Consider the following 27,713-nt stretch of genomic DNA (forward strand, 5'->3'; position numbering starts at 1 on the left):
ACAGTCTGCTTGGCTGCTCCTTAGCAGATGGACTTCTGTGTCTTGAAAGTCACACAGAGGTGAAGCAGGGTCAGTCGCCGCCCCATGAAGAGACTGCTGAGCAGCCTTGACCAGCTCTGTCCAGCTGCTGAACTGGTCGATGTCTGGTATCTTCAGTGGTGAGTTTGTCAGCGTGAGGCCACAGAAAACACTCTGATTTAACTCACTACTGTCCTCTGGTCCTGCGGTAGTAGGACGTGATGGCCATTCATCCGGCGGACGTCGAAGGAATGCTGATCCCTGGATCCAACGACTTGGTGCTGCCAGCTCAGCTAAAGTCTTGCCACGTGTGAGATCGTCGGCTGGATTGTTAGCTGTATCCACGTACCTCCAGGTGTGTGAAGCAGTCAACTCCTGGATCTCAGAAACCGGTGTTCCCACGAAGACCTTGAACCTGCACGATTGAGATGTCAGCCAGGTAAGAACTGTCGTGGAGTCAGTCCATAAAAAAGTCTGGGAAATACACAAGGTGAGCTCTTTGTGGATGAGGGAGGACAGCTGGGCTCCTGTCAGCGCTGCACAAAGCTCCAACCGTGGCATTGACTGCTGCCGTTTTGGAGCCACTCTAGACCTTGCCATGACAAATGAAACATGGACTGTGTCATCACTTGTTGTGGTGAGGTACGCCACTGAACCGTATGCTTGCTCAGAGGAGTCACAGAAGACGTGGAGAGTGTACTTGGTGGTGTTAGTGGCAAACGGTAACGGTGCATAAGTCCGAGGGATGGAGATGCTGGCCAGCTTGGGGAGCTCTCTCTCCCAGCTGGACCAGGCCTGGAGAATGTCAGGAGGGAGGTTTGGATCGTCCCAACTCCTCTTCTTTACCCACAATCTCTGGACCAGGATCTTGGCCCGAGTTGTGTATGGGATAATAAGTCCAAGTGGATCATACTGGCGGGCGAGCACCTTATATATGTAGCGCATAGTGGGGGTCTCACTCTCTGGAGGCTTTGGCTTGTAGCCAAGCCGCTGCTCGTTGAGGGAGAGACCACGTGATTAAAGGAGCAGTCGAAAGCCAGGCGATATTTTCCGTTGTGATGAACGAGGTGATGAGGAATGAACCATGACTCACTGGAGCTCTTTGCCTCTTCCTCTTGGAGCTTTTTGACGCACCCACCATCTATAAGCTTTTGGATTTCTGCTTCAAACACTTTTGCTTTAACAGGGTCTTTAAGTAGTCGTCTCTCTGTGCTGCGTAGCTTTGGCATAACTGCTTCAACATCTGCTTTTAGTGGCGGTGCGCCCTTCACCCGGAGCAGAGGTGTAGCATAGCGATGAGTGTCACCAACCTTTACTCTCCTGGTGCGTGCTTCCAGGATGCCCACTGCCTCCTGGTCCAGGCGGGACCGCACTGCTAACCGCTCACTACGGAATGGAAGCACATCAAGCTGCCAGAGGCGCTCAACATGGTGGTAGATGTCATCTGGCGTTGGTGTGAAGGCAGTGTAGTAGCATGAAGCAGCAGGGGATTGTGAACCATCTGGACCCTGGAGGGTCCAACCAAGTGCTGTATGGATGGCTACAGGCCCTCCCTTTGGACCAAATCTGACAGGTTCTGTGGCAGTGATCAGGTGGGTGTAATCTGCACCAATAAGCAGCAGTGGTTGCACCTTATTAAAGTTCTGCAGTTGTAACCCTCTCAGGTGCCGGTAGCGTCTCTGCAGCGCTGCTATTGGGTAGGACTGCTCGGTCAGGGTAAGTCGACGCGCTGTGTAGGCTCTCTCGACCAAGTACTGTTTTGATGGCATTGCTGGAGATGCTACATGAAAGTCAACTGATGCTCCAGTGAGGTGGACAACATCCTGACGAACAGTCCGCAGGGTGAGGGACTCTGCTCTGCCTCTGAGCCCCAGGTCACGAACTGCAGCTGGCAGTATTATGGTGCGCTCCGCCCCATCGTCCAGGATTGCGTAGGTCTGCAGTGATTTGGTCCCATGACTGAGGATGATTGGCACCACCTTGAGGAATACTCTCCCTCCTTGCATAGAGTTAGTGGCTGAGGTGCAGTCTTTTGGAGTGATAAGGTAGACACGGGGGCCTGGCCTGGCGACATCATGCAGCACTCTCAGGTGAACCTCTTGACATTCACTGCATGGTTTCTTTAAAGTGCAGCTCTCTTGGTCGTGATTAGTGCGGCCACAGTTGCGACAGCGTTTTCCATCTGCTATCCACTTCTCAATCTCCTGTGTTGAGCGTTGAATAATGTCTGGACACTGTGACAAATAGTGCTCTGTACTCTTGCAGAAAAGACACATCATTTTAAACCTTTGCTGCTTAGTTGCTGGCTGGGGCATCCTGGTTGATCCGGGCTGGTCAGCGCCGTGGTACACAGAGACGGGCTGAGTCCGAGGTCGGGAAACAGGGACGGGTCTGTCTCTCTTGGCAGGCTGTGCTCCTTCTGCTCGGTGACGCTGTGCCATTTTTGCGGACAGTCTCTGAGCCTCTGCGTTTACCTTGAGCCACTCTGCCAGGTCTCTGAGGTTGTATGGGTTAAGGCTGCTGGTGCTGAGGCGCCCTTGGACCTGTAGATGCTCCACGAAGTTGTCCCTCATATGTCTGGGGAGTTTGCTAAGCAGCCGGTCAACATGGCCAGTAGACATCACTTCCATCCCGTTTGGCCCCTCCAATGAAGTAAGCATTCCCACTAGCAGATCAACGTTGAGGGTGAAGCTCTGGAAGGCTTTTGGGTCTCCTGACTTAAGATCAGGGGAGTTCAGAATGGCTGCAATTTCACTTTGTGCCAACTGATGAGGCTGCCCATACTGCCTCTGCAAAGCTTTGATGGCGGCAGTGTAGGGTTGCACATAATGCCTGCATGACTGAGCTATTAGCTTAGCTTCGTCCAGGACCAAATGTTCCATAAGCATGCGGTATTTGTAATGTTCAGAAAGCTCAGTGTGTGGATTGAGCAGATGGTCCAGGGCCATTTTTAGGTCAGCAAACTCTCTCTCACTGTCATGTACCAGCTTGGGCAGTTCAGGTACTGGAACTGGCTGTCTGGGGAACTGGGCGGTGTATGGCACCTGCTGTGGTGTATACTGGAACTGGGGGCTGTACTGAGCCTGTAGAGCTGATGTAGGCTCTTGCAGGATGGAACCCTGTGGGGCAGACACCAGTTGATAAGCTGGCTGAGTAGAGGGGGCATATGGAGACTGATACTGTTGCAGACATTGGTTCAGCTCCGGTGAAGGTGACTGGTATATTGGCTGTGTGGAGATGGGCGCTGGAGGCTGACAGACTGTCCCCAGAGGAAAGTCTGGGCTGTATGGTTGTGGATTGAAAACTGTCTGAGTGGCAGCTGTAGCAGGTGAATGCGGTACAGAATGTGGTGCTGTTGCTATCTGGAGTGGTCTATACACTGGTTGTGCAGACATGAGTGGAGCGTGTCACTGCACTGGTACTGGATTTACTGGTGTTGTCTGCATGGGCAGGTATTGAAGCTGTGAAGCTGGGGGCACTCTGCCTTGTATATTGTTAACCATCGGTGTATAAGGCGGGTTAGAATGGTAGCTAGATGTAGCTGGTATCTGTGGGCTTGCATAACTCACTGCTTGTGTTACTTGAGGAGTAGGCTGGAACATAGTCATATTAAGCGTAGTGGGGGGAGGCGGTGCCCATACAGATGTCACAGTCGATGGCAGAGACTGAGTCATTGTGTAGTTATTCTGTCTACTACCTGGTGTAGGAGTCCTTGTTGTTTGTAGCTGTAATGCTGTGGAGATGTTATGTTGCAGCGACGACAGTTGTGGCTCATGCTGAAGCTGTCTATATGATCCAAGCTGAAGGTTGGATGGCTGTAGCAGAGGGGTGCTGCTAACTACTTGAAAGTCTGACCAGGGTGACTGATATGGTGGGATGCTAACATTGACATTAGCTGATGGCTGTAAGACAGGAGCACCATGGCTTCCTTTATAGCTCTGCTCTGGGCTCATATGGCCTGTTAGTTGGCTGGGCAAGTCTCTGCTTTGATTTGTTATATTCCATTCACCCACTGTGTCTGCCGCTCCTAGCGATGAGAGACGATAGGGGAAAGCGTGCGCTCCGTGCGGCTGGTCCGCCATGCGCACAGACTCGGTCTGTATGCTGAGTGACTGCAGCTGCTGCACGCCGACGCTTCCACTTCGGTCTCTGGCGTAGGCACTGTGATGAGTGGGGGGCTGTGGCAGGCTAACCTGATAGCTCTGTAGGTACGCCGGAGGCTGTCGCTGTCTCGCTCCGAGTCCGCCGCTATCTACGGCCATTGTTATCCGAGTGTCCATTTCGCCGTCACGAGTGAAGAATCCGGCTCGAAGGACCAATATTGAATATCTTTGAGTGTTTGACACTATAATGCTGGGAACTCTTCACCCGTGTGCTTATTCCGGTAAGAGAATACGAGGGACACCGTCGGAGTTTCACTTATTTTATATAGAGCAAAAAGTTATGCCGCTAGTTGCGTACACACCTGTAAACACACGATCACTGGTAAGGACCCAACCCTCACAACATAGCTGTCCCATATACAGCCTGACCCAATAACGGGCTAACTTAAAGATGCCTGACTAAATATTCAAACACTTAAGTCAGATTATAATCAACAAATGAACATCTTATTAACCTGTATTTGCATACTCTTAAGGGAATTTATAACACTATGGATGAGAAGCAAGTTTTTGTTAGTATTTTTGTTGACCTGCAAAAAGCATTCGATACTTTAGATCATGGAATATTATTGAGAAAACTATATAAATATGGTAAAAGAGGAGTGGCTCATCAGTGGATCACAAGCAATTTAAATGAAAGAAAGCAGTTTGTTGAAATCAATAATAGAAAATCTAAAAGTTGTCAAATAACTTGTGGTGTACCCCAAGGATCGGTACTAGGCCCAGTACTTTTCCTTCTTTATGTCAATGACATTGTGAATGTTTCCAGTCTACTATTATGTATTTTGTTTGCGGATGACACTACTTTATTTTATGCTGGCAAAAATATAAAAGAGGTGTTACACGTGGTAGAGCATGAGTTTGGGAATATTATGAGATGGTTCAATGCAAATAGACTGTCCTTAAATATTAGTAAGCCTAAATTTATGATTTTTAGTTGTACAAATAAGGACATTGATGTAGCATTGTCAGTAAAAGGTGTGGAGATTGAAAGGACCCATGTATTTAAGTTTTTAGGTTTTTTGATTGATGAACAATTGAAATCCCATATTATCCATGTTAAATCAAAGGTATCAATTGGCACACACCCTCTGGTTGCCCTTTTAAAACAGAGGAACCACCACCCCAGTCTGCCACTCCCTTGGCACTGTCCCAGACTTCCATGCAATGTTGAAGAGATGTGTCAACACAGACAGCCCCTCCAAACCCAAAGCTTTCAGCATTTCTGGACGAATCTCATCAATCCCTGGGGCTTTGCCACTGTGGAGTTGTTTGACTACCTCAGTAACTTCCGCCAGGGTTATTGACAATGATTCCCCTTCAGCCTCCAGCTCTGCCTCTACAAAAGAGTCAGATTAAGGAGTTCCTCAAAGTGCTCCTTCCACCGCCCGACTACCTCATCGGCTGAGGTCACCAGCGTCCCGTCCTTACTGTAAACACCTTGGACGGTTCCTCGTTTCCCCCTCCTGAGATGTCGAATGGTTTTCCAGAAGCACCTTGGTGCCGCCCGAAAGTCCTTCTCCATGACTTCTCCGAACTCCTCCCACACCCGCTGCTTTGCCTCTGACACAGCAGAGGCTGCAGCCCTTCTGGCTTGTCAGTACCCTGCAACTGCCTCCGGAGACTTCTGGAATAACATATTCTGGAATACCTCCTTCTTCAGTCGGACAGCTTCCCTGACCAATGGTGTCCACCACAGTGTTCGAGGGTAACCCCCCCTTGAGGCACCTACCACAGCTCACCGCTGCAGCTTCAGCAATGGAAGCTTTGAACATTACCCACCCCGGTTCAATGCCCCCAACCTCCACAGGGATGCCAGAAAAGCTCCGCCAGAGGTTCTGGGGCCTCCTCCAGAAGTTCCAAGTTCACCTGCACTACTCATTTGGGCTTAACTGGTCTGTCCAGAATCTTCCCCCATCCTCTGAACCAACTCATCACCAGATGGTGATTAGTTGACAGCTCTGCCCCTCTCTTCACTCGAGTTTCCAAAACATACGGCCTCAGATCAGATGATACAATCACAAAATCGATCATCGACCTTTGGCCTAGGGTGCTCTGGTACCACGTACACTTATGAGCACCCTTGTGTTCGAACATGGTGTTAGTTATAGACAAACCGTGACTAGCACAGAAGTCTAATGACTGACGACCACTCGGATTTAGATCAGGGAGGCCGTTCCTCCCAATCACGCCTCTCCGGGTGTCTCCATCATTGCCCACGTGGGCGTTGAAGTCTCCCAGAACTATAGAGTCCCTTACTGGAGCCCAATGTAGGACTCCATTCAGGGTCTCCAAGAAGGCTGAATACTCTGAACTGCTGTTCGGTGCATATGCACAAACAACAATCAGAGTTTTCCCCCCTACCACCCGCAGGCGTAAGGAGGCGACCCTCTCGTCCACCGGGGTGAACTCCAACACTGTGGCGCTCAGCCAGGGGTTTGTGATTATCCCCACACCCGCCCAGCGCCTCACACCCTGGGGAACTCCAGAAAAGAATAGGGTCCAACCCCTATCATGGAGTACGGTTCCAGAATTAGTTCCAGAAAGTGTGTGGAGGTAAGCCATCTAACTGGTAGCGCTCCACCTCCCGCACAAGCTCTGGCTCCTTCCCCGTCAGAGATGTGACATTCCACGTCCCCAAAGCCAGCTTCTGCAGCCTGTGTCTGGTCCGTATTGCATGTATCTTTGATATTAGAATAACTCTTGGAAAGTTTGGAATAGGTAAAATAGATATGATGTACATCCTTAAATTGTATCAGGTTAAGCCTGGAGCAAGATGTACTGTTATATACTTGAATTAATGCTGAGTCCCAGTCACCGTCATCAATAACCCTGCCAAGTTCTTGTTCACAAACCTTCCTGATTTTATCAAGAGATGACTCTCTGAGATGGGATTTTAAGTTGTACATTTTTGAAATAAGGCCTTTCTGATTTGTGGGAATATATACGATTGAGTCTATTACTCAGTTAGGTGGGGTATTGGGGAAACAGGTGCTTTTTGATTTAACAAAATTACGAACCAGGAATAATCGAAATAGGTGAGACTTTGGAAGGTTGAATTTTTCAAACAATTCACTGAAGCTAGCGAAGATATTATTAGTATAGAGATCACTTAGTCTGACAAGGCCTGAACTCTGCCATAGCGAAAATGCATTCACAATGCTTGGAGGGAGGAAGAGATGATTGTTATGTATGGGGCAATTGTTAGACAATACTTTGAGTCCAAAAGTACATCTAAATTGGGACCAAATTTTAAGGGTGGAGACGACAACGTCTCCTTGTCAATTGCAGGGGATGAAGAGCTTGATAGTTTCCTGTCTAATTATGTTATGTTTTCCATAAGTTCTTCCTGTTTTGTTTTTTTGAGTTTATTTAGTATTGCAGAATAAGATCTAATCCCTCCTCGGACTACCACTTTTAACGTCTCCCACAGTAGAGCTGGGGATATGAAATTAGACTTGTTGGTAATAAGAAAGTCATCAATTACTTAGAAATTGTTTGGCAAAAGTCATCATTATTTAGCAATGTGCAATTCAGCCTTCATGAGGGAGGGGGTGGGTGTCTTTTGTAAACGAAAGGTCAAGTAGCAATGCAGCATTGTCAGATATCACTATTGTTGCATATTCTATGTTATTGACAGCACAGAGAAAATAATTATCAATGTAAAAGTAATCGATTCTTGAGAATGTTTTATTGACCTGAGAGTAAAAAGAAAATAGTTTTTTATCAGGATAGAGAAAATGTCATGGATCCACACCTCCTAGTTTATCCAAAAACAATAACATTTATTTGGCCATTTTAGAAGGAAAATCCTGTCGCGGGCAGGATTTGTCTAACAAAGGGTTTGTCGTACGACTAAGATCGCCCCCTAAGATTGAGTGGTGGGAAGTTATGTCTGGTAAAAGTGAGATTACATTCCTAACTAATGTCTCATCTCAACAACAGGTACATTAATAAGGCAGCCTGAGACTATGACAAACTGGTCTTGGTGGTCAGCTTTAACATTTGTTGAGCAAAACTGTATTTTCTTATGTGTCAAAATTGCTGTGCCCCTTGCTTTGCTGCTAAAATTGGAGTGGAAACTTTGGCCAACCCATGAAGCCTTTGACCTATAGTAATCCTTAGTGATCAATTACGTCTCCTGTAAGAAAGTAATTGCTGTCTTAAGATGCTTTAAGTGGGAAAATACTCTACCCCTTTGTACTGGGCCATTGATCCCTTTTACATTCCATCTGACACATCTCAGACAAGATAATCCTTTTTGGTAGTATTAGCCATAATCAAACTTGTGAGTACATAGTAGAAAGAAACACTGCTTTGCAGAGGGACATAGATCCTACAGATTTGCTTTTATTTCTATTTTTGGCTGTGCGATTTTAACTATACCACCCCAGTTCCCCAAAATCAAAACCCTTAGAACAGGGGTGTCAAACTGATCCAGTAAAGGGCCGCTGTGGCTGCAGGTTTCCATTCCAACAAAGCAAGAACACACCTAGTCCAACAAATCCAACTGTGTGAAGGCGATTCAGGTGATTGAATAATTCGAGTCAGGTTTGTTCTTGCTTGGTTGGAATGAAAACCTGCAGCCACAGCGGCCCTTTACTGGATCAGTTTGACACATGTGCCTTAGAACATGGAACACATCTAAAGCTCTCTAAGCTTGTCCTAACAACGAGAAGTAGCAGCGAGACTCCGTAAACTCTGTTACTTCCATGTGACATAAATCTGTGAACTAAACACTTGCCAAGCAGATAGAGCTCCTGTATCTGCAAATGTGTCTACAATGTTCAAGAGGCGCAAAATAAAAGGATAAAGCTGGGGGGCAGTATACCCATATCAGTTACAAAAGAATAACCTAAATAGCCCCCTGGAATTACATCTTGTCCATATCAAACAAGTTAAAAAAAGAAACGAAAAATGTTACCTTACAATAAAAAAGTTTAATTTTTTCTAATAATCTAGTAGTCTAATAATAACTCTGAGGAGAAACAAGAAAATAAATATATATATATAGATATTTATTTATTTTCTTGTTTCTCCTCCTATATACATATATATATATATATATATATATATATATATATATATATATCTTCTCGTTTTCTTTCTCTCTCTCTCTCTCTCTCTGTTCGAACAGAGGATGCTCGTAAGTGCACGTGGTACCAGAGCACCCTAGGCCAAATGTCGATGATCGATTTTGTGATCGTATCATCTGATCTGAGGTCGTATGTTTTGGACACTTGAGTGAAGAGAGGGGCAGAGCTGTCAACTGATCACCATCTGGTGATGAGTTGTGAGCTGTGGCCTCAAGGTCTTAGGTGCCTCAGGGGGCGGAAACCCTCGTACACCGTGGTGGACACCGGTGGTCAGGGAATCTCTTCCGAGATATGTTATCCCAGAAGACTCTGGAGGCAGTTGCAAGGTTCCGACAGGCCAGAAGGGCTGCAGCCTCTGCTGCGTCAGAGGCAAAGCAGCGGGTGTGGGAGGAGTTCGGAGAAGTCATGGAGAAGGACATTCGGGCGGCACCAAGGTGCTTCTGGAAAAGCATTCGACATCTCAGGAGGGGGAAACGGGGAACTGTCCAAGCTGATTACAGTAAGGACGGGACGCTGGTGACCTCAGCCGATGAGGTAGTCGGGCGGTGGAAGGAGCACTATGAGGAACTCCTTAATCCGACTAACACGCCCTCTGTTGTAGAGGCAGAGCTGGAGGCTGAAGGGGAATCATTGACTAACTCAGTGACTTCCGCCAGCGATATTGACAAACAACTCCACAGTGGCAAAGCCCCAGGGATTGATGAGATTCGTCCAGAAATGCTGAAAGCTTTGGGTGTGGAGGGGCTGTCTTGGTTGACGAGTCCCGTCAACATTGCATGGAAGTCTGGGACAGTGCCAAGGGAGTGGCAGACTGTGGTGGTGGTTCCTCTGTTTAAAAAGGGGGACCAGAGGGTGTGTGCCAATTACAGGGGTATCACACTACTCAGCCTCCTTGGTAAAGTCGACTTAAAGATGCGGGAAAGGTGGGTTCGTCCTATAGTCGAACCTCAGATCGAAGAGAAACAATGTGGATTCCATCCTGGACGTGGAACAACGGACCAGCTCTTCACTCTCGCAAGGATCCTGGAGGGGGCCTGGGAGTATGTCCATCCAGTCTACATGTGTTTTGTGGATCTGGAGAAGGCATATGACCAGGTCCCTCTGGAGATACTGTGGGAGGTGCCGCAGGAGTATGTGGTGAGGGGGTCACTTCTGTGGGCCATCCAATCTCTGTACACCCAAAGCGAGAGCTGTGTCGGGATCCTTGGCAGTAGGATGGATTTGTTACCGGTGGGATGGCCTCCGCCAGGGGTGCGCTTTGTCACCAATCCTGTTCGTGATTTTCATGGACAGGATATCGGACGTAGTCATGGTGGGGAGGGGTGTCAGTTCGGTGGGCTGAGGATCTCGTCTCTGCTTTTTGCAGATGATGTGGTCCTGATGACATCGTCGGTCAGTGACCTTCAGCACTCACTGGATCGGTTCGCAGCCGAGTGTGAAATGGCTGGAATGAGGATCAGCACCTCTAAATCTGAGGCCATGGCTCTCAGCAGGAAACTGGTGGATTGCTTACTCCAGGTAGGGAATGAGTCCTTACCCCAAGTAAAGGAGTTCAAGTACTTCAGGGACGATGGAGCGTGAGTTTGAGCAGCGGGGGCAGTGTTGCAGTCGCTCTACCGCACCGTTGTGATGAAAAGAGAGCTGAGCCGGAAGGCAAAGCTCTCGATCTACCGGTCAATCTTTGTTCCTACCCTCACCTATGGTCATGAAAGCTGGGTCATGGCCGAAAGAACAAGGTCGCGGGTACAAGCGGCCAAAATGGGTTTTCTCAGGAGGGTGGCTGGAGTCTCCCTTAGAGATAGGGTGAGAAGTTCAGCCATCCGTGAGGAACTCGGAGTAGAGCCGCTGCTCCTTTGCGTTGAAAGGAGCCAGTTGAGGTGGTTTGGGCATCTAGTAAGGCACGTCCAGCTTGGAGGAGGCCTCGGGGAAGACCCAGGACCAGGTGGAGAGATTATGTCTCCACACTGGCCCGGGAACGCCTCGGGATCCCCCAGTTAGAGCTGGTTAATGTGGCCCGGGAAAAGGAAGTTTGGGGTCCCCTGCTAAAGCTGCTGCCCCCGTGACCCAACCCTGAATAAGCGGTTGAAGATGAAGATGATATATATATATATATATATATATATATATATATATATATATATATATTATTTTTTTTTTGCAATGACAGAGCTGACTGATATACATACATTAGTGCCAGTGCCACACCACGTTATTCAGGTGATTAAAAGCTTGGATATACATCAATGTACAATGTCTTTCTGGTCTATCTGTGTCATACCTGATTGTTAATAAACATCCAAACTTCACCGTGCACTGGGTCTAGATATAGCCCACATCCTCAATAAGTTCACAATGTGACAAAAAGCCAAGGATTTTTTACAACAAGCAAAGAACAAGTTCTTATTACGTAACGAGACCTGGAGACAGGCAGGGTGCAATCGGCAGAATATTATTCCTTTCAGGTAAAGAGAGTTCTAGATGGTGTTGAACGCTGACTGGCTTTTAGCCAGAGCAGCGCTGATATCTAGAAACACTCTCAGCTCGGAGCCGTAATCCATCTAGTGTTGTTTGGCCCATCTGAGGACTTTTTCTTTCTCTTGGAAGCGGAGGAATTTGTCGATGAAGGCTCTCAGTTTCCCGGCACCGGCTTCACCTGATCTGGGACCGAGGGAGTGGTGAGCTCTCTCTTTCTCGGGAGGGCTGCTAAAAAAACATCTGGACCCGTCAATGCCATCAGCATGTTGGAAACCAACTTCGTCGGGTCCTGGTCTTTCTCGCATCCTTCGGCTCCGTTGATAATCCGCAAGTTAGAGCGCCTTGACAGTTATTTAATGTCTACCACATGATCCAGGAGCACTATGGCTTTTGACTGCAAGGTCTTGACAACAGCTTCCATACCTGTGAACTTCCACCAGAACTTCAGTTTTAGTGAGATGGTTTTTTAATGATGTCACCTGCTGACCTAATGAATCGACTGACTGCTTTAGGGATTCAGTCGATTGTTGAATCAGGATAGTCACGTCAGCCTTTGAAGCTATCACGTTGTTTGCTAAATAAAGCCTCAAGGTCGATCTTGGTGACTTGGTCGGGGTGGCCTCCGCTGTCAGTGCTTCTGTCACCTGGGTCTAGAAGCGTTGGAGCGGCAGCTGCCATTCTAACTACCTTAGCTGAAATGCTAGCTGGTCAAGTTGTTACAAACGATTGAAGATTAGAATTTGCGGTGCTCATTACGTCGCAGCACTCTTTCCCACATAAAAATTGAGTAATGTGGGAGTCAGTCCTAGGAGAAACACTGTTAAATTGGTAGACGTTAAAAGTAAATGAAAAGTTCAGCTGGAGCTCCACGCTCGCACCTCTGCTCTCTACCTCATCAAACCAGAAGCGCTTGGATGGAGATTATTTCTAATATAGAGTTAAAACAGTCGTATTTTTTTACCATGTCTTTTGTTTAGTTATCACAAACAAGCTCAGGCACAATGGTAAACCAATAATGACAAATTTAATTTGAGGGTGAACTCTCAAACCATGGACCATGAAGTCCACATCATAAAAGCTGACCTCTTCCTCGTCTTTTATTGAGTAAACAAACACTAACAGAATTGTGTGTGTGTGTGTGTGTGGGGGTCCTACCTGAAAAAACACGGCCATGGCTGCAATGATCCTCTTCTCCCTCAGAGCTGCACTGAGGCTGTCAAAGTCATCTGAGTTGTACATGTAGACCTGCATCTGTGAGAGACAGAAACACTGAGTTAGGTCGGGGTAGGGGGAGGTACTTAATCATTACGTAAATCACGTAGCTGTCTACAGGAGCTGGGTTGGTCCAAAAATGTGCAGTGCTCTCTGCAGTTAGTGCGGACCTAGGTCCGATCATGTTCTCACCACAAACCGAACCGCACCAGAGTTTATTTGGAAGCTGACCGAGACCACCTCTTCTACTAGGTCTCCATCTGCTTATTTGGTCCACTTCTGGTGTGCACCTGCGTACGAGTGCTGCATTCCCACCTGCAACGAACTTTAGCAAATAAAGGAATGCACTCAAGATTGATTATACTGAATTAAATAAGGCTGGTGTGGAAGCACTGCACTGTATGTAGTTTTAAGTGTATGTTTCAACACTTTCTGCAGAGCAAAACAGGTTCTTATTATTGTTTCTGATAATGTGTATACTTGCATTTCACAGATACTTGACCCACTATCCTTTGCAACTTATTGCTGAATTAAAATATTCTACTGTTGGGAGAAGCACCTTCATGTTAAGAAGCCTGGTGTTAATAACATTTTAAACTGATGAAAGTGCCCAATAGAAGGGCAGGAATTCCTGATTTACATGCAGCTGGTGATGTAGTAGTAAACAGAAATGGGTGAACTACGACTGCTGGTTAGTGAGCACAATGTATCAAAACTACTGTGGGATCTAAGCCTGGAAACCAGACCAATCTGCCAAATTTATGTTTCATGTGTTGTGGCAGATCAAAGTTGCTGTTGTGAGTTTTTCTTCCACCCTACTTTTCTTTCTCTTCCCCTCCTCTTTCTTTTCAGGTGCTCTCTACCTCATCAAACTGAAAGCCCTTGGATGGAAGTTATTTCTAATATAGAGTTAAAACAGTCATATTTTTTTACCATGTCTTTTGTTTAGTAATCACAAACAAGCTCAGGCACAATGGTAAACCGATAATGACAAATTTAATTTGAGGGTGAACTCTCAAACCATGGACCATGAAGTCCAAATCATAAAAGCTGACCTCTTCCTCATCTTTTACACAAACACTAACAGAATTGTGTGTGCGTGCGTGTGTGTGTGTGTGTGTGTGTGGGGGTGGGTGTTGGTGTGGGCTTTTCAGGTGCTACAAAGATTTTTGGTTTCCACCTTTGCAGCCTGGTCATGCTGCTCATTGGTTCCCTCAGGTTTTGAGCTGGCCGATCATTATTCAGGGCCCTCCAAAAAAGGAGCACACCTGAGGAGCTCCCCCCCTCCGATTTTCTCGGCTGCCTGAGCTGCAGTTGCACTGTTTGAAAACATGTTCGAAATATAACAACAAGGTTTGTAGGAGTATTTTGGGTTGGTGAGTTGGCATACATTTTTCCTACACATAGTTCCATTTTGTCCAGACATATGAAGTGGACGGTCTTTAGTTTGTGTATAGATTTCAGAGGTAGACATTAGTCAGGCCTAGTTTTGTTAAAGTGATTTAATTTCTTTGATGTGACCTGCTTGTCCCATCCTCCTCCACATTTTGAGAACCTTTTGTTATGTTTGCAAGAAAATCTGTTAATAAAACACCGTAATTATCAGTTCTACTTCTTCAAATTATTGATTGTTGTGTTATTGTCTGGTCTATCTCCTATTTTCAAAAGGAGTAATGTCACCCTTTGCAACAGTGTGGCTCACTGATGGGTTTAAATAGTTTTTGGTACAAATATGGAGCTCTATGGCACAAAATAAGAATATATATCAGGCTTTGATACCCACAATACTTGTTATTCGATACATTTATTGTTGTTTTGGGATGTGTTTTTTTTAGTTTTTTGCTTTTTTTTTTACCATCAAACCGAAATAGTAAACTCACTTTGATTTGAGTGGAGAAACAACAAATGTCCCACTGATTTTAACTTTCTCAATGAAATGTAATCAAGCTTGTCAAAAGCTACAAAGTTCTTGGGATTTATTCTTGAGTGTCATCTATCTTTTAAATCTTACATTACAAATTTGGCCTCTAAATTTAAAGTGAAGTTGGGATTTTATTACATGAATAAATCCTGCTATTCTCTCAGACTCCTTGTTTCATCAACCTTTCTTCCTCTGTTGGATTATGGATATGTGTTGTATATGGGCATCACTGCCAAATGTTTACAGTCATTGGACACCATGGATCACTGGCCTTGAGATTTTTGACTGGTTGTAGATGCTTAACTCATCATTGTGACCTGTACACTAATTCAGATTGGCCATCTTTGAAGGTGCACAGGCATATACACTGGTTTAAGCTTATTTATAAAGCTCTTCTTAGTTTGGAGCCTTCTTACTTATGTTCATATCTTCAAAGAACCAAAACTATGCCTTGCGCTCTTGTGATCTCTATAAATTGTCTGTGCCTCGTGTCCGCACTGAGTTCGGTAAAAAAGCATTTAGTTCGCTGCTCCCACAGCATGGAACTGTTTCCAAAATTACTTGTAAATTATTTTTCACTTAGCTTGAAGCCTTTGGCTCAATGCTAAAAGACAAAGTACACGAGACAGTTGGGCAGTGCCTGTGTTTCTGATTTGTACTCTATGGTCTAGATTCTGAACTTTATCTTTAAATCATTTTGCCCATTGTAAATTGTTCACTCTTTTAACTTATTGTTTGTAAGGCAAGGCAAGTTTATTTGTATAGCACAATTCAACAACAAGGCAATTCAAAGTGCTTACCCATAAAACATTAAATGCATTGGGAGATATAACAAATAAAAAATATAAATTTAAAATACATAAATGGTCATTTAAAACATATAAAAGATTTAAAATGCATAATAGGTCATTTTTAAAACAGATAAGATGGTTACAGTTACAGAAGTTACAGTGCAGTTTACTGAAAAGCAGCGGCAAATAGAAAAGTCTTGATTTAAAAGAACTAAGAGCTGCAGCAGATCTGCAGTTATCTGGAAGTTCCAGATTTGTGGAACATCAAAACTGAACACTGCCTCTCAATGTTTAGTCCTGACTCCGGAGACACAAAACAGACCTGTCTCAGAGGATCTGAGAGGTCAGGATGGTTCATAGCTGAGCAGAAGATGTGAAATGTATATTGGTCCTAAACCATCCAGTGCTTTGTAAACCAACAGAAGTATTTTGAAATCAATTCTTTGACAGACAGGAAGCCAGTGTACAGATCAGAGGACTGGAGTGGTATGATCAACTTTTTTGGTCTCAGTGAGGACTCGAGTGAGCAGCAGCGTTCTGAATTAACTGCAGCTGTCTGATGGACTTTTGAGGGAGACCTGTAAAGACAGTTACACTCCTACAGTAGTCGAGCCTGCTGAAGATAAATGCATGGACAAGTTTTTCCAAGTCCTGCTGACACGTAAGTCCTTTAATCTTTGATATATACTTTAGGGGATAGTAGGCTGACGTTGTAATTGTTTTAATGTGGCTGTTGAAGTTTAGGTCTGAGTTTATGATTACACCTAAGTTTCTGGCTTGGTTCGTGGTTTTTAGCATTATTGTTTGAAGTTGGGTGCTTACTCTTAATCGTTCTTCTTTGGCTCCAAAAACAATAATTTCAGTTTTTTGTTTGTTTAATTGGAGAAAATTCTGCTCCATCCAATCATTGATTTGCTTGATGCATCTGCTCAGTGCTTGTATCGGACTACAGTCGCCCGGTGATATAGTTATGTAGATTTGTGTGTTGTCTGCATAGCTGTGGTAACATATATTGTTGTTTTTCATGATCTGAGCCAGTGGCAGCATGCAGATATTAAACAGAAGAGGCCCCAGAATGGAGCCTTGGGGAACTCCACGGGTAATTTTTACCTGCTCAGATTTGTATTTACCTATAGATACAAAGTAGTCCCTGTCCTTCAAGTAGGATTCAAACCATTTTAATGCTGTGCCAGAAAGTCCCACCCAGTTTCCCAGACGGTCCAGTAATATGTTGTGATCGACTGTGTCAAATCCAGCACTGAGAACCAATAATACTAAGCCTGAAATTTTACCATTGTCCGTGTTTGAATGGATGTCATTGAAGACCTTAACAAGAGTCGTCTCGCTGCTGTAGTGTGGTCTAAAACCTGACTGGAAGACATCAAAACAGCTGTTCATAAACATGAAGTTGTTTTGTTGCTTGTCTGGTGTCTGCAGTCCCAAAAAAAGTTGAAGTTGTCAATTGAAAGAACTGAGTGGACGACACATGCAGCTGAAAGCCATGTGTTAAGACTCAGAAGTCTTGAGAATTTCTCTGCTGCTTTTCTAATGGGCGGCGAGGCCCACTGATGGACACTTAATGTTCAGACAGCTGACTGTGTTTATCAGATCAATAAAGTCTTGCTTCAGTGCTTCAGACTGCTGTTTCACAACATCATTTGACCCTATGTGCAATATAATGCGTTTCACCGTTTGGTGCTCCTTCACGATATCCATGAGTTTTTCATTCATGTCTGATACCATGTCCGTAGGAAAACAAAGAACTTTTGCGTTCTTACTGCCTAAGTTTCTCATATTGTTCAAGGCAGAGTCACCCACAATCAGAGTTTCAGGCCCAGGCATTAGCTTTCTCTGTGGCATTTCTGAGTTTCTTTTTGCTTTTACCTTGTTGTGAGCAGATGAACAGTGATCCAAGTCGTCAGATGGGGATCCAGGATCCTGCAGCAGTGGAGAAAATCTGTTCTCCAGTTGTACACGTTGTTGTTGGGGAGGTTTGTTATAATTCCTCCCTTTGGCAGCTGTCCGGGGCTCTGTCCTGCTAGGAGCAGGGGTTGATGAAGCACTATGCCGGGATGGTAGAGCAGGCCAGCCGGTCGCATCACAAAACTCAATGCACTGGGCTCTGCCTGTTAGGGCACACTCACACCGTGCATCCGTACTGTGCCCCGTGCTTTAGGGTACTTATCCCCCCCTCCCTCTCCCCCCATGGCCCAGGCCCGTTTGTACACACACTTCCTGGGCCTTGGCACGAATGCTTCTTTCCTGCCTATACGTCATCGTGCTGTAACACATTGCATTGATTGACGTCATCGTGATGCGTCGCTTTGTTAACAAAAGCGCACGGTATTTTGGCCACATAATGGATTGTCCAACTTTTTTTGAATATTTTCATCTGACCAAATCTGCAGTAACACTCAACCTCTGCATCACACCAAAGTGAACCTTTTGCGTGATCCTTCTTTTTTCTATGTTCGAACAGGTGCACATTAAATGACATCAGAGCCGCTGTAGGCCTCGTGCTCATGCTCGTACACGTGTGCACGCTCATGCTCGTACATGTGCAAACGTGCTTTACAAAAGCCCACCTCTCCCAAACAGGCCGTGGCCGTCAAGTGTTGCACTCACACTGGTCAAACGAACTAGACTTAAGCCGTGAAACATGCTTGGGCACAGTACGGATGGACAGTGTGAGAGGCCCTTAGTCTCCCACGTATTCCCCAGGGAGATGATTTACTCTTAGGCTTAGCACCAAGAGACTTCCATCAATAGCTTGTGGATTTATTACCTTGTAAACAGTCCTCCTGTTTCTTCGTAGTGCTAACTAGCCGTGTGTTAGCATTTTCTTATCCACTGTTTTGGGGCCATGGTAAAGTTGTATTGTTCCCACATTGTCCATTCACTTCCACATTCACTTCTAACCTGTGGATTTTGGTTTCCAGTACTGCAATCTTCTGGAGAAGTTTCTGGCAGTCGTCTTCAGAGAAGGGAGGCAACTTGCTGCTAATTAGCTTTGGCTCCGTCCCACTGCAGGTTTTTGGCTATGGGTAGGCCAAGGTTGAGCAGTACTAAGGTCGCAAAAATATTTTTTATGGCAGTAGTCTGCTATCCACAAAAAGTGTATAGTCCCAGTGATTTATACGGATCCAGTAGCCGCTGCTCGTAATTTATCTTAGAGGAAAGCATGAATATCAGCACAGAATTGAGAGCAGAGAGGAAAGCGTATGCGCTGTAAGAAAGCCGGAAGTGAAAAGTCGTAAACTCACTTTATCATGAAATGCTGCTGTGATGTATTCTGCTGCCTTCTTGGCCAGGTCGGGAACCTGATCTCAATGGGGTTTTTGTCTGGTTTAATAAAGGTTAAATTAAAAAAAAAAGGTGGTATAATGAAGGGAGGGTGCATACCGGAGTTTCACTCCTGTATGAAATGGCTGTATCCTCACTCACTCATCTTCAACAGCTTATCGGGGATCAGGTCGCGGGGGCAGCAGTTCTAGCAGGGGACCCCAAACTTCTTTCTCCTTATATTGTATCCTCACTATCCTGCATTATTCTAAACTATAATAGCCTGATTATAAACCCATACACTGTCTCACTCCCTCTCTCTTTTCTTGCAGTTCTCATGCATTATTTCTTTGTTGATTAGTTTCCGTGGTTGCTTTGACATTGGTGCTCAAGTTTAGTCAATGAGATTATCTGGTTAAATGTATTTAAAAGTTGGTGTTAACTGTTAAATATAAATCCTCTTGGCCATTTAAATAAATATGAACACCATGAGTGCAGCATTTAGTAAGATGTAATGATATAGACTTTATAGCACCCCAAACTAAAAAATTGAATTGTCTGCTGCTCTTTATGTTGAAGAGAAACATGTTGCAGCCTGAAGCCAATAACAATGTGAAATGGACTTGGATGATGTGTGTTGCTCAGTGAAAAACAATGAGAACACACACACACACACACACACACACACACACACACACACACACACACACACACACACACACGCACACACACGCACACACGCACACACACACTATGGTCAAACAGACAAGCAACATTTGTTGTCAAGGTGATATGGATGCATGACGCACATAGGCACACAGAAAATGTTGATGTGAAAAACACATTGTGCCTGTGTGTGCATGTAAACTGTGTTCATAAGCACATGTAGTTACATTAATTGGAATATCTAGGAACAGCGTCCTTGATGCCAAAAGCAATTCTGGGGTATTTTTCTTGCCAAGATCAACACTGCCAATATCACTCGTCTCGCATTTTCTCCAGCTTGCTAATCCTCACATAAAGAGCCCTGTGCATCGCTATTTGATCTCCTCACAAAGTAAACAGTTGTCAAGCAGGCTGATATAGAGCCTGTTTGGTAAATTTATAGCAGACAGCTCAACTGGAACAACACATTCTCTTGAACGGGTATTAATTCAAGTCAATATGGAGGATTATGCTTATGAATGGCGGTAAAAACAATTAGAATAGTTCAAAAAGCAGTAGTGGTGCTTATTTTGGTGATGGGTTCTTTCTCACATTAAAATCTGACAATGATGACAAAGTGGACAAAAGATTGCATTTTACTCTGTTGATGATATGATACAATATTAAGCCATCTGTGGCAGTCTGTTACATTAGCTCCGCCTTCCCTTTCTGGCAGACCAACCACTGCTGGGACACAATAGCCACCCAGTCTGTTATACTGCAAATGGGCTTTCATCAGTGTGTCGTAGACCCCATCACCATTTTGTTATCTCATTCGGCGATCGCTGGTGACTTAACAGACATTAGTTCAGTGAAAATCTTCAAGATCATTAATTTAAGCCTTAAATGCATAATGTGGGTTTTCAGGAATGTATAGTTACCTCAACTGGACCTTGATACTATAACTAGTAACTAGTAACTTCTCAGGCAAAATTTCTAATTTGGGAAGCCAGAAGATCTCACAAGCAATGCACTGTACCTGGAAAACCCTGGCCATTAGCTGTTGTGGCTATGCCCTCAGAAAAGGAATAAGTGGAATGACTTTCAAAAGCTGATAGATGCTCTAAAAGTATTTTGGTTTTTCTAGAAACAGAATGGCTTTAGCTGAGGAGCCTACACAAAAACCTCACTTAAATAGAAAACTGTTTCCCAACCAAGATGCAAGTGACTAGTTATCATGAGATACTGTAGGAATGTAGAAATTAAGACTCTTTCAGTCCATTCCTTATTTACTGCTATTGTCAAGAAGAAAGGTTTTCATGTGACATGTGCTGTGTGATGCCATGTGGTATACTAACAGCTTCATAAATGCCCTTACTCTACATCTGAAATTAGGTGGCAGATAAGCAGCAGACTGTGGGTTTCAGTATTAAGCTGGGACAGTTTAATGTGTAGCATTTCCAGGACACAGGGCTGAGAACAACCAGCAGGATAAGAACCGTTTTGTTCGTTTTATTGTTTGTAGCGCCTCTGCTTGTCTAAACTTTAGCTAACTGCACTAATGAAACAGAAGTTGATGTAACTGTGATTTGACATTCAGAAATGTTTTCATCAAAAATGTGCCTGGTGATATTCGGATTGCAGCTCCAAGCTCCATTTGGGCAAATCATATCAAAGTTTCTCCAGCATTTGTAGCTCATCTTGTGGTCTCATCCTGTAGAGCAGGCCTGTGACAATCTCTAGTTTCAATGCATTTAACAAAGCACTGGGTAAAAACTCACATACAAGCTAAACATCACACAGCTTTGAGATATTTAGTCCATATAACATGCAAATCATTTGAACATTGGCTTGCCTTGCTGGTACTAGGCACGTAGTGAAAAGCTTTTTAGCTGAAAACAGCTGCCGGTTACTGCTGGAAATGAGGCTGATGAGAGCTGTGAGTGTAAACCAAAAGAGTAAAGTTGCAGGCCATAAAACCAACCTGCAAGGACATCAATCCAGCCATGCATATAGGAGTATTTTCAAATTTAATCATTCTTCATCTTCATGCCTTCTCAACCTAATTTGTTTCTACCCACATCTTCACAGATTCACAAACCCTCTAAACAATTTAGACTTTTTGTAGTATCCATAGTATCAAAAAAACATGGGTTTGATTGTCACTCAGTATAAGCTTCATATAAAAATCATAGCAAAATCAAAACAAGACTATCATCCAATGGCAATGTAAAAGGCAAGCACCATCAAGTGCCAATACAACTGAGACATGCTATCTTCATTCAAAACCTGTGTCACTGCTCATTTACATGATCACCATGATCACATGTTTTAAACCGCCATCATGCAGACGTGCCTCAACGATTAATAGAACAGTCTTATATATGTTGTTTTTGGACTCTTGACAATCACCCTATTCTGTTGTTTAGGTATGATGATGTTGGACCTGCACAAAGCCAGGACCATAAAGACATGGTTCATGTGTGTTTAATGTGTTCAGTGGAAGCACTTGGCTGGAAAGCCGAATGCAAGTCAGACCCTATGACCCAACGTCAGTAATGGACCTCACTAATGCTCTTGTGGGAATTCTTGTGAATGGGAAAAAATCCCTGCAGCCACATTCCAAAATCTGGTTGAAAGCCAGAAGGGAGGCTGTTATATTAGCAGATAACTGTAATGATCACACATTTTTTGTCGCTTTTACAGATGAAGTTGGGTCCATATATGGCTGCTAGATAAAGATTTTTTGTTTGTTTGTCATCAGTTTGTTTGTGACTCAGCACTAAACACTGATGAATTACATGAACTGTAATGTTATGTCCAAGGGTATCCAATTAGCATTATTCAACAACAACTAGCCCAAATTGAAATAAGTGACTCCCACTTGGTCCAATAGTCATTAGGCCCAAATCAAACCAAATTATAATTTGCCTCCAAATAATAATGCGTGGGCCCACCTTTAGCTGTGAACCAATTGTGCCTGATTTGGCAGAATGCTGGGCCAAGACTTATGGTTATATCGTAATGGTTATATGGTTAGATGGATAGGTTACAGATACAAAATAAATCCTTTGTGTTGCTTAATGATATTCCGCAACTATGTACCACCTTACCTGGTACACATTTTCCAATACAGTCGCTGTGTCTAACACCAATTAAATAATTATAGGCACAATAAATACTAGTGCGCTAACGTAAACCTCTACTATATATCACTCTTCTAATCCCATTCTGACAAATACAACACAAGCAAAAAGATGACAGTTCTATAGCACTGAAAGTGATTAATTACCTGTTGTAACAACTTCATAACTCAGCTTTGTTCAGTGCTGGTCACATACAGAGCCACAGCACAAGCTGAAAAGGAAGGACTTGTTTCAGAAGTTGTTCTGGATTAATGTGTCATCAAATATGTAACAGTCTTCAATCACTCTGCTGCGCTACTCATTAATCCAGCCACAGGGAGACATTTATGGGGCCTAGATCTATAATTGACTCCTACTAGTGAACTCTATCATGTTGTAATGGTGGGAGTCAGTTAGTGCTCATGTTTGTCTTTGGAGTGTCTTTGAACTGAGTGTCCTTGTATATCAATATTCCCTACTGGTTCTATAATAAGTCAAATATTTAAGCGCTCTTTTTCTCTGCTCTCATGTCCTTGTGATTCCTATGATCTGCCAGGATACTGAAAAATATCAATAACAGGAGGCAGAAATAACTAAAGAAAGGCAAAGAGAAAAAGCAATAGTATGGTACATGGTGCACTTGGAGGAGTGAAGAGGGAGAGGAGGAGGAAGCGGGCCTCTCTCTCGGTGATTAGCCTCAGGGGGCCTGTAACAGCACCTTTCCCTTCCTGAAGTTCAAAAGTCTGAGTGGGAGAGGGAGAGTCAGACATTCTGTTGAGCATGCAGGCAAGTCACCTCAACACCAAACAACATATTTATTTCTTCCAAGGAAAACACTTTATAAAGGAGAAGGGAACCCCCTGTCGCTCCCAAGGCATGCAGGGTTCACTTTTCTACTTTAACATCTTCACACGAGGCCAAAAGACATCACAACCCAGCCAGTTTTAGGCCTGTCATAGAATGAGCTACAACCTGTAATCAGAGCTGGAGGAAAGCTGATGGGTAGGTCAAGGTCTTGGTCAAAAATACTTCCTCTACACCCAGAGTGAACAGGAATACTCATGTCTGGAACAACATCCCACAATGCCAGACAATCACAAGCTCTTCAAACACACTGACTCCCTAAAATATGGATGTAGTCTGTGTGATGTCACCCATATGTTTCTGAAGAGCCAAAATTAAGCTCAAAGTGGAAGGCTCTGCGTAGGAAGGCTCTCACTGATATTTGCACAAAAAAATTGGCTATAAAAACCCAAACCGTGTTTTGTACCAAGCTACATGTTTATTTCTGCTTTAAAGTTGAGCATTTCAACATGGGGCTCTATGGGGATTTGCTCTGTTTTGGAGCCAGCCTCAAATGGCCACTCGATGAACTGCAGATTTGACACTACTGTGTTGGCATCATGTCTCAGGCCTGGAGGTTACAACTTGGTCCAAATAGGATTTTGTGGAATTTAGCTGTGATGTTTGTGTTCCAGTATAAATTAACTTCAGGTTGTTAATTACCAAGATATATCCATAAAAAGTAGCAAGAGAAAAATGGCAGCAGTGGATGAGATTAATGCAGTGTGTATGTGTGTGTGTGTGTGTGCATGTGTGCATGCGTATGTGTGTGTGATATCATCACACACAGTTGTGATGTAGTGTAATGTACTCAATGAAGCATTAATATGTGGGAAGGTAAGCACAGGAGACAGACTTTCACCATAAACAGGCTGCAGTGATGAATAAGGCGGCCGGCACTGCTGACGCCTTAATGTATCATTATTATAGATGTTCTAAGTGGTTTCTGAGGTAGGTGAGGACTGATTTAAAGCTAACAACCTACCTGAAATCTAAATGTACATGAATTAATTCTACAATGTTACAAGATTCTATTATCTATCACTTTAAATGACTTTCCTCATGCAGGAACTCAGAGAATAAAGCCTGCGTCAGTCATGTCTTTGAAAAGACGCAAACACACACACACACACAAACACACACTTTAAAATTGAATGGGACATGAGTTTCAGATATATATTTTGGAGATTAAATATAAATCGTTTTATCAAAGACAAAATGTGTTCAACCCTCTATTCAGCACATGTAAGCAAATGGACACAATGCACTTTTATTTCATTTAAAGGTATACTATGTAGTATTTAAAAAAGCAATGTATAAACTAATACAAAAGCCTCTCAACCATCACTTATGACCCACTAGAAGTGTGTGTGAGGGTGTCAGAGACCATGCCCTCTGCCTTGATTGTGTGTTTACATTTCTGGGTGTAGGCAAAAAGTCTTTGACCCCACGTGGGGTTTTAATCCCCAGCCAATAACAACATGCAGGGTGAGCAGCCCTCTAATTCCCAACCGACACTTATGCCCCCCCTAATCCGCTATTAGCCTAGGGACAGAGGGGCTAGTTTTTAGGCTTAAAATATATATATAATCTAGCTATCTAAGCTAAACTATCTAATCTAGCGGCAAAATTACTGTAAGGCTGGCCTAATACTTAATACCAGTCTAAAATATCATTGTAAAGCGGCTTGGTGAATTCAGATTTACCTAAGACCATTCAGTTACAAAATTTAGAAATTCAGCCAAGGGTATCAAACGTTGAGGATAACAGAAACAGTGTCAAGAGGATGTCAAAAAGTCTTGTAAACAAGGCAGAGATAGCTTTGGCTTCATATGAAGAATTCTGTCATTTCCAGTCAGCGGTCCCAATGGTTTTATTTGTTAATAAACAAGTTTGAGTTTTTAACAAAAGTCCTCGCTCTCATTTTGTGTCGGATTATTGTGAAAATCACACGCTGAAAATCTCGCCCTGAAGCCCGTTTTTGAAGCTATCATGACAAGTATCCCTAGAGGGAAGCACAGTGCTGCCTTGTTAACTCCAATCACATCACAGACTATCTCTCATGTTACCAAGTTCATAGTTTTCAATACACTGGTCAATTGCATAAAACCTATGGGACTTTCGAGGCTGCTCATAGTGTTTGTAGTCTGGGCTTTTGTGTTTTACATATAAATGAATTCCCGTGCTGCAGAAATTTCTCAAATATTGAGTGGCATTACGAGAGGAGTGACGGGGATGGATGCACAGCGGCCTGACTTCATTTCACTCTGCTGTCTAACTTGTCCTCTCTCCAACCATTCAAGCCCTGAGGTTACCGATGGCGAAACTGAAGGTGATTAGGAAGATCAGTCACTTAAGGTACACCCTGTGGCACTGACCCTTCAGTCTTTACAAACTGTCTCTCTGGGCCTAGATGGCCAGGAAATTGAAAAGACACACATATATGGTGCAGCAGTGAACTGATTGTCAGAAAAGACAATCATTTTGGATATATTTACCTATGTATGTGGTGAAAGATTTCTTTGAAAAACATGCACATGAGCTAAACGGTAAAATGGTTTTTGCCCATGTGCTCTTTGGGTGCACTCAGCCTGACATAACTTTTTGGGTACTCTCAGATGGATGGCAGCTGTATCAATCATCATATATTTTGATAATGCACCAGCTAACTGCAGACAACGTTTTACTTAGTTTGTGTTGTACCCCAATGATATGACGCTATATGGCTCTGAGTTCTACTCTTTTTACGCTGAATCCAAATGTCAACCCTCCAGTCTTTCCTGTGTGGACTTGAGTCATAAGTACTGTGATGTGTTCATTGTCATCACGTCAATGTCACGTCTATGGCGTTATATTTTTGCCACATTAGTGAAGGAGCAAAGTTAGATTTGAGACATGCAATAATAAGCCCAGTTTCACTTGTGCTCTCTCAAAACTCTTGCTTGCTGCGCTACAGACCGCGGCGGATTATTTCTTCAGTCAGACACACTCGCAGCGGCAACACTTCCAATATGTCCCCTTCAACATAAAAGCACTCAAGAGGAAACTGGGATACATTATTAATACGGTTTATTATAACCCTGTATAGTGTATCATTAAGTTGAAAATGTGTCTTAAATCCTGCTTATGATGGATTTCTTGTCTGCTTGTCTTGGATTAGCAGGGTCAATGCTGAAGCTTTTTTTTTTTTTTTTAAAAAGGGAGGCACAGAGGCATCAGCAGAGACCAGGGCAGCAAGCACAGCAGCTCATCAGGTACCGCCGCAGCAGATGATGTCTGAGGAAAGGCTTTGGGTCGTATATAGTGTGTGGATTCTTTTCGTCCATTTCACTTCAAATTTATTTTTTCCATTGTTACTTTATCTCAGATATTGTTGAGGGGATCATTTTTTTTCAATTGTGGCACCCAAACTCTGGAATGAGTTGTCTCTCTGTTAGGCTGGCACTGCCTGTTTTTAAATCCCTCCTTAAAACATACTTTTATCCCTTAGATTTTAGTTCAGCATGAGAGTTGATTGGTTTCATTCATTGTGTTTTTACTTTGCTTCTATCTATATTTGATTGCACAGCACTTTGGTCAACTGCTGTTATTCTTCAAATAAATTTGATTCGATTTATCTCCCGCTATAGCCAACGCTGGTGCATATTTTTTATGCACAGCCAACTGTTTTGCACTGATCCACATATTTCTAATTCCATAAATACCTGCCTTATGATTTAGTACAGGAAACTCAGGAGCTTGGTACTGACTTGGCAAATGGACAATAAATGTCATTAAGTCATTTTCTCTAAATAAACTGATTCATTAATCAATGAATAGTTTCTGTCAAGATCTGGTTCGGTCAGTACCCTCCTCTCTTCCGTTATGTGTGAGTTTGTCTCCCCCTGTCTGTTTTTCCCTGTATGTTTCTCTCCCTCGTCTCTGTGTAGGTCTAGTAGGCGTTCCCCCCAAGCTGCAGCCTGTTATGCTGATTACCCCACCTCCTTAAATACCTGAAGCTGACAGGCATGCAGCGCCGGACCGTCGTTGACCCTGTATTGGTAAAACTATTCCCCCCGGACTGGCATCCCCTTTCTCGTTGTGGTTTTCACGCTCCCCGTAGTAAGTTGATTAATCGTGTTTGTTTTCTGTTTTTCTCCGTA

The 27,713-nt window shown here is 43.9% G+C and overlaps 1 protein-coding gene across 1 annotated transcript in view; it reads right to left on the bottom strand.

Moving 5' to 3' along the window:
• LOC310966028 (receptor-type tyrosine-protein phosphatase gamma-like) overlaps positions 1-27,713 on the bottom strand; it is a gene marked incomplete at both ends in the record, with an annotated part of 771,775 nt that overhangs the window by 250,958 nt on the left and 493,104 nt on the right. Inside the window, one exon of the mRNA XM_083939815.1 lies at positions 12,908-13,003. Coding sequence (XP_083795941.1) covers positions 12,908-13,003 — 96 coding nt within the window. The remainder of the gene's footprint in view (positions 1-12,907; positions 13,004-27,713) is intronic.

The sequence above is a fragment of the Echiichthys vipera genome (genome assembly GCF_963691815.1).
Source record: "Echiichthys vipera genome assembly, chromosome: X".
Classification (NCBI taxonomy): Eukaryota; Metazoa; Chordata; class Actinopteri; order Perciformes; family Trachinidae; genus Echiichthys; species Echiichthys vipera.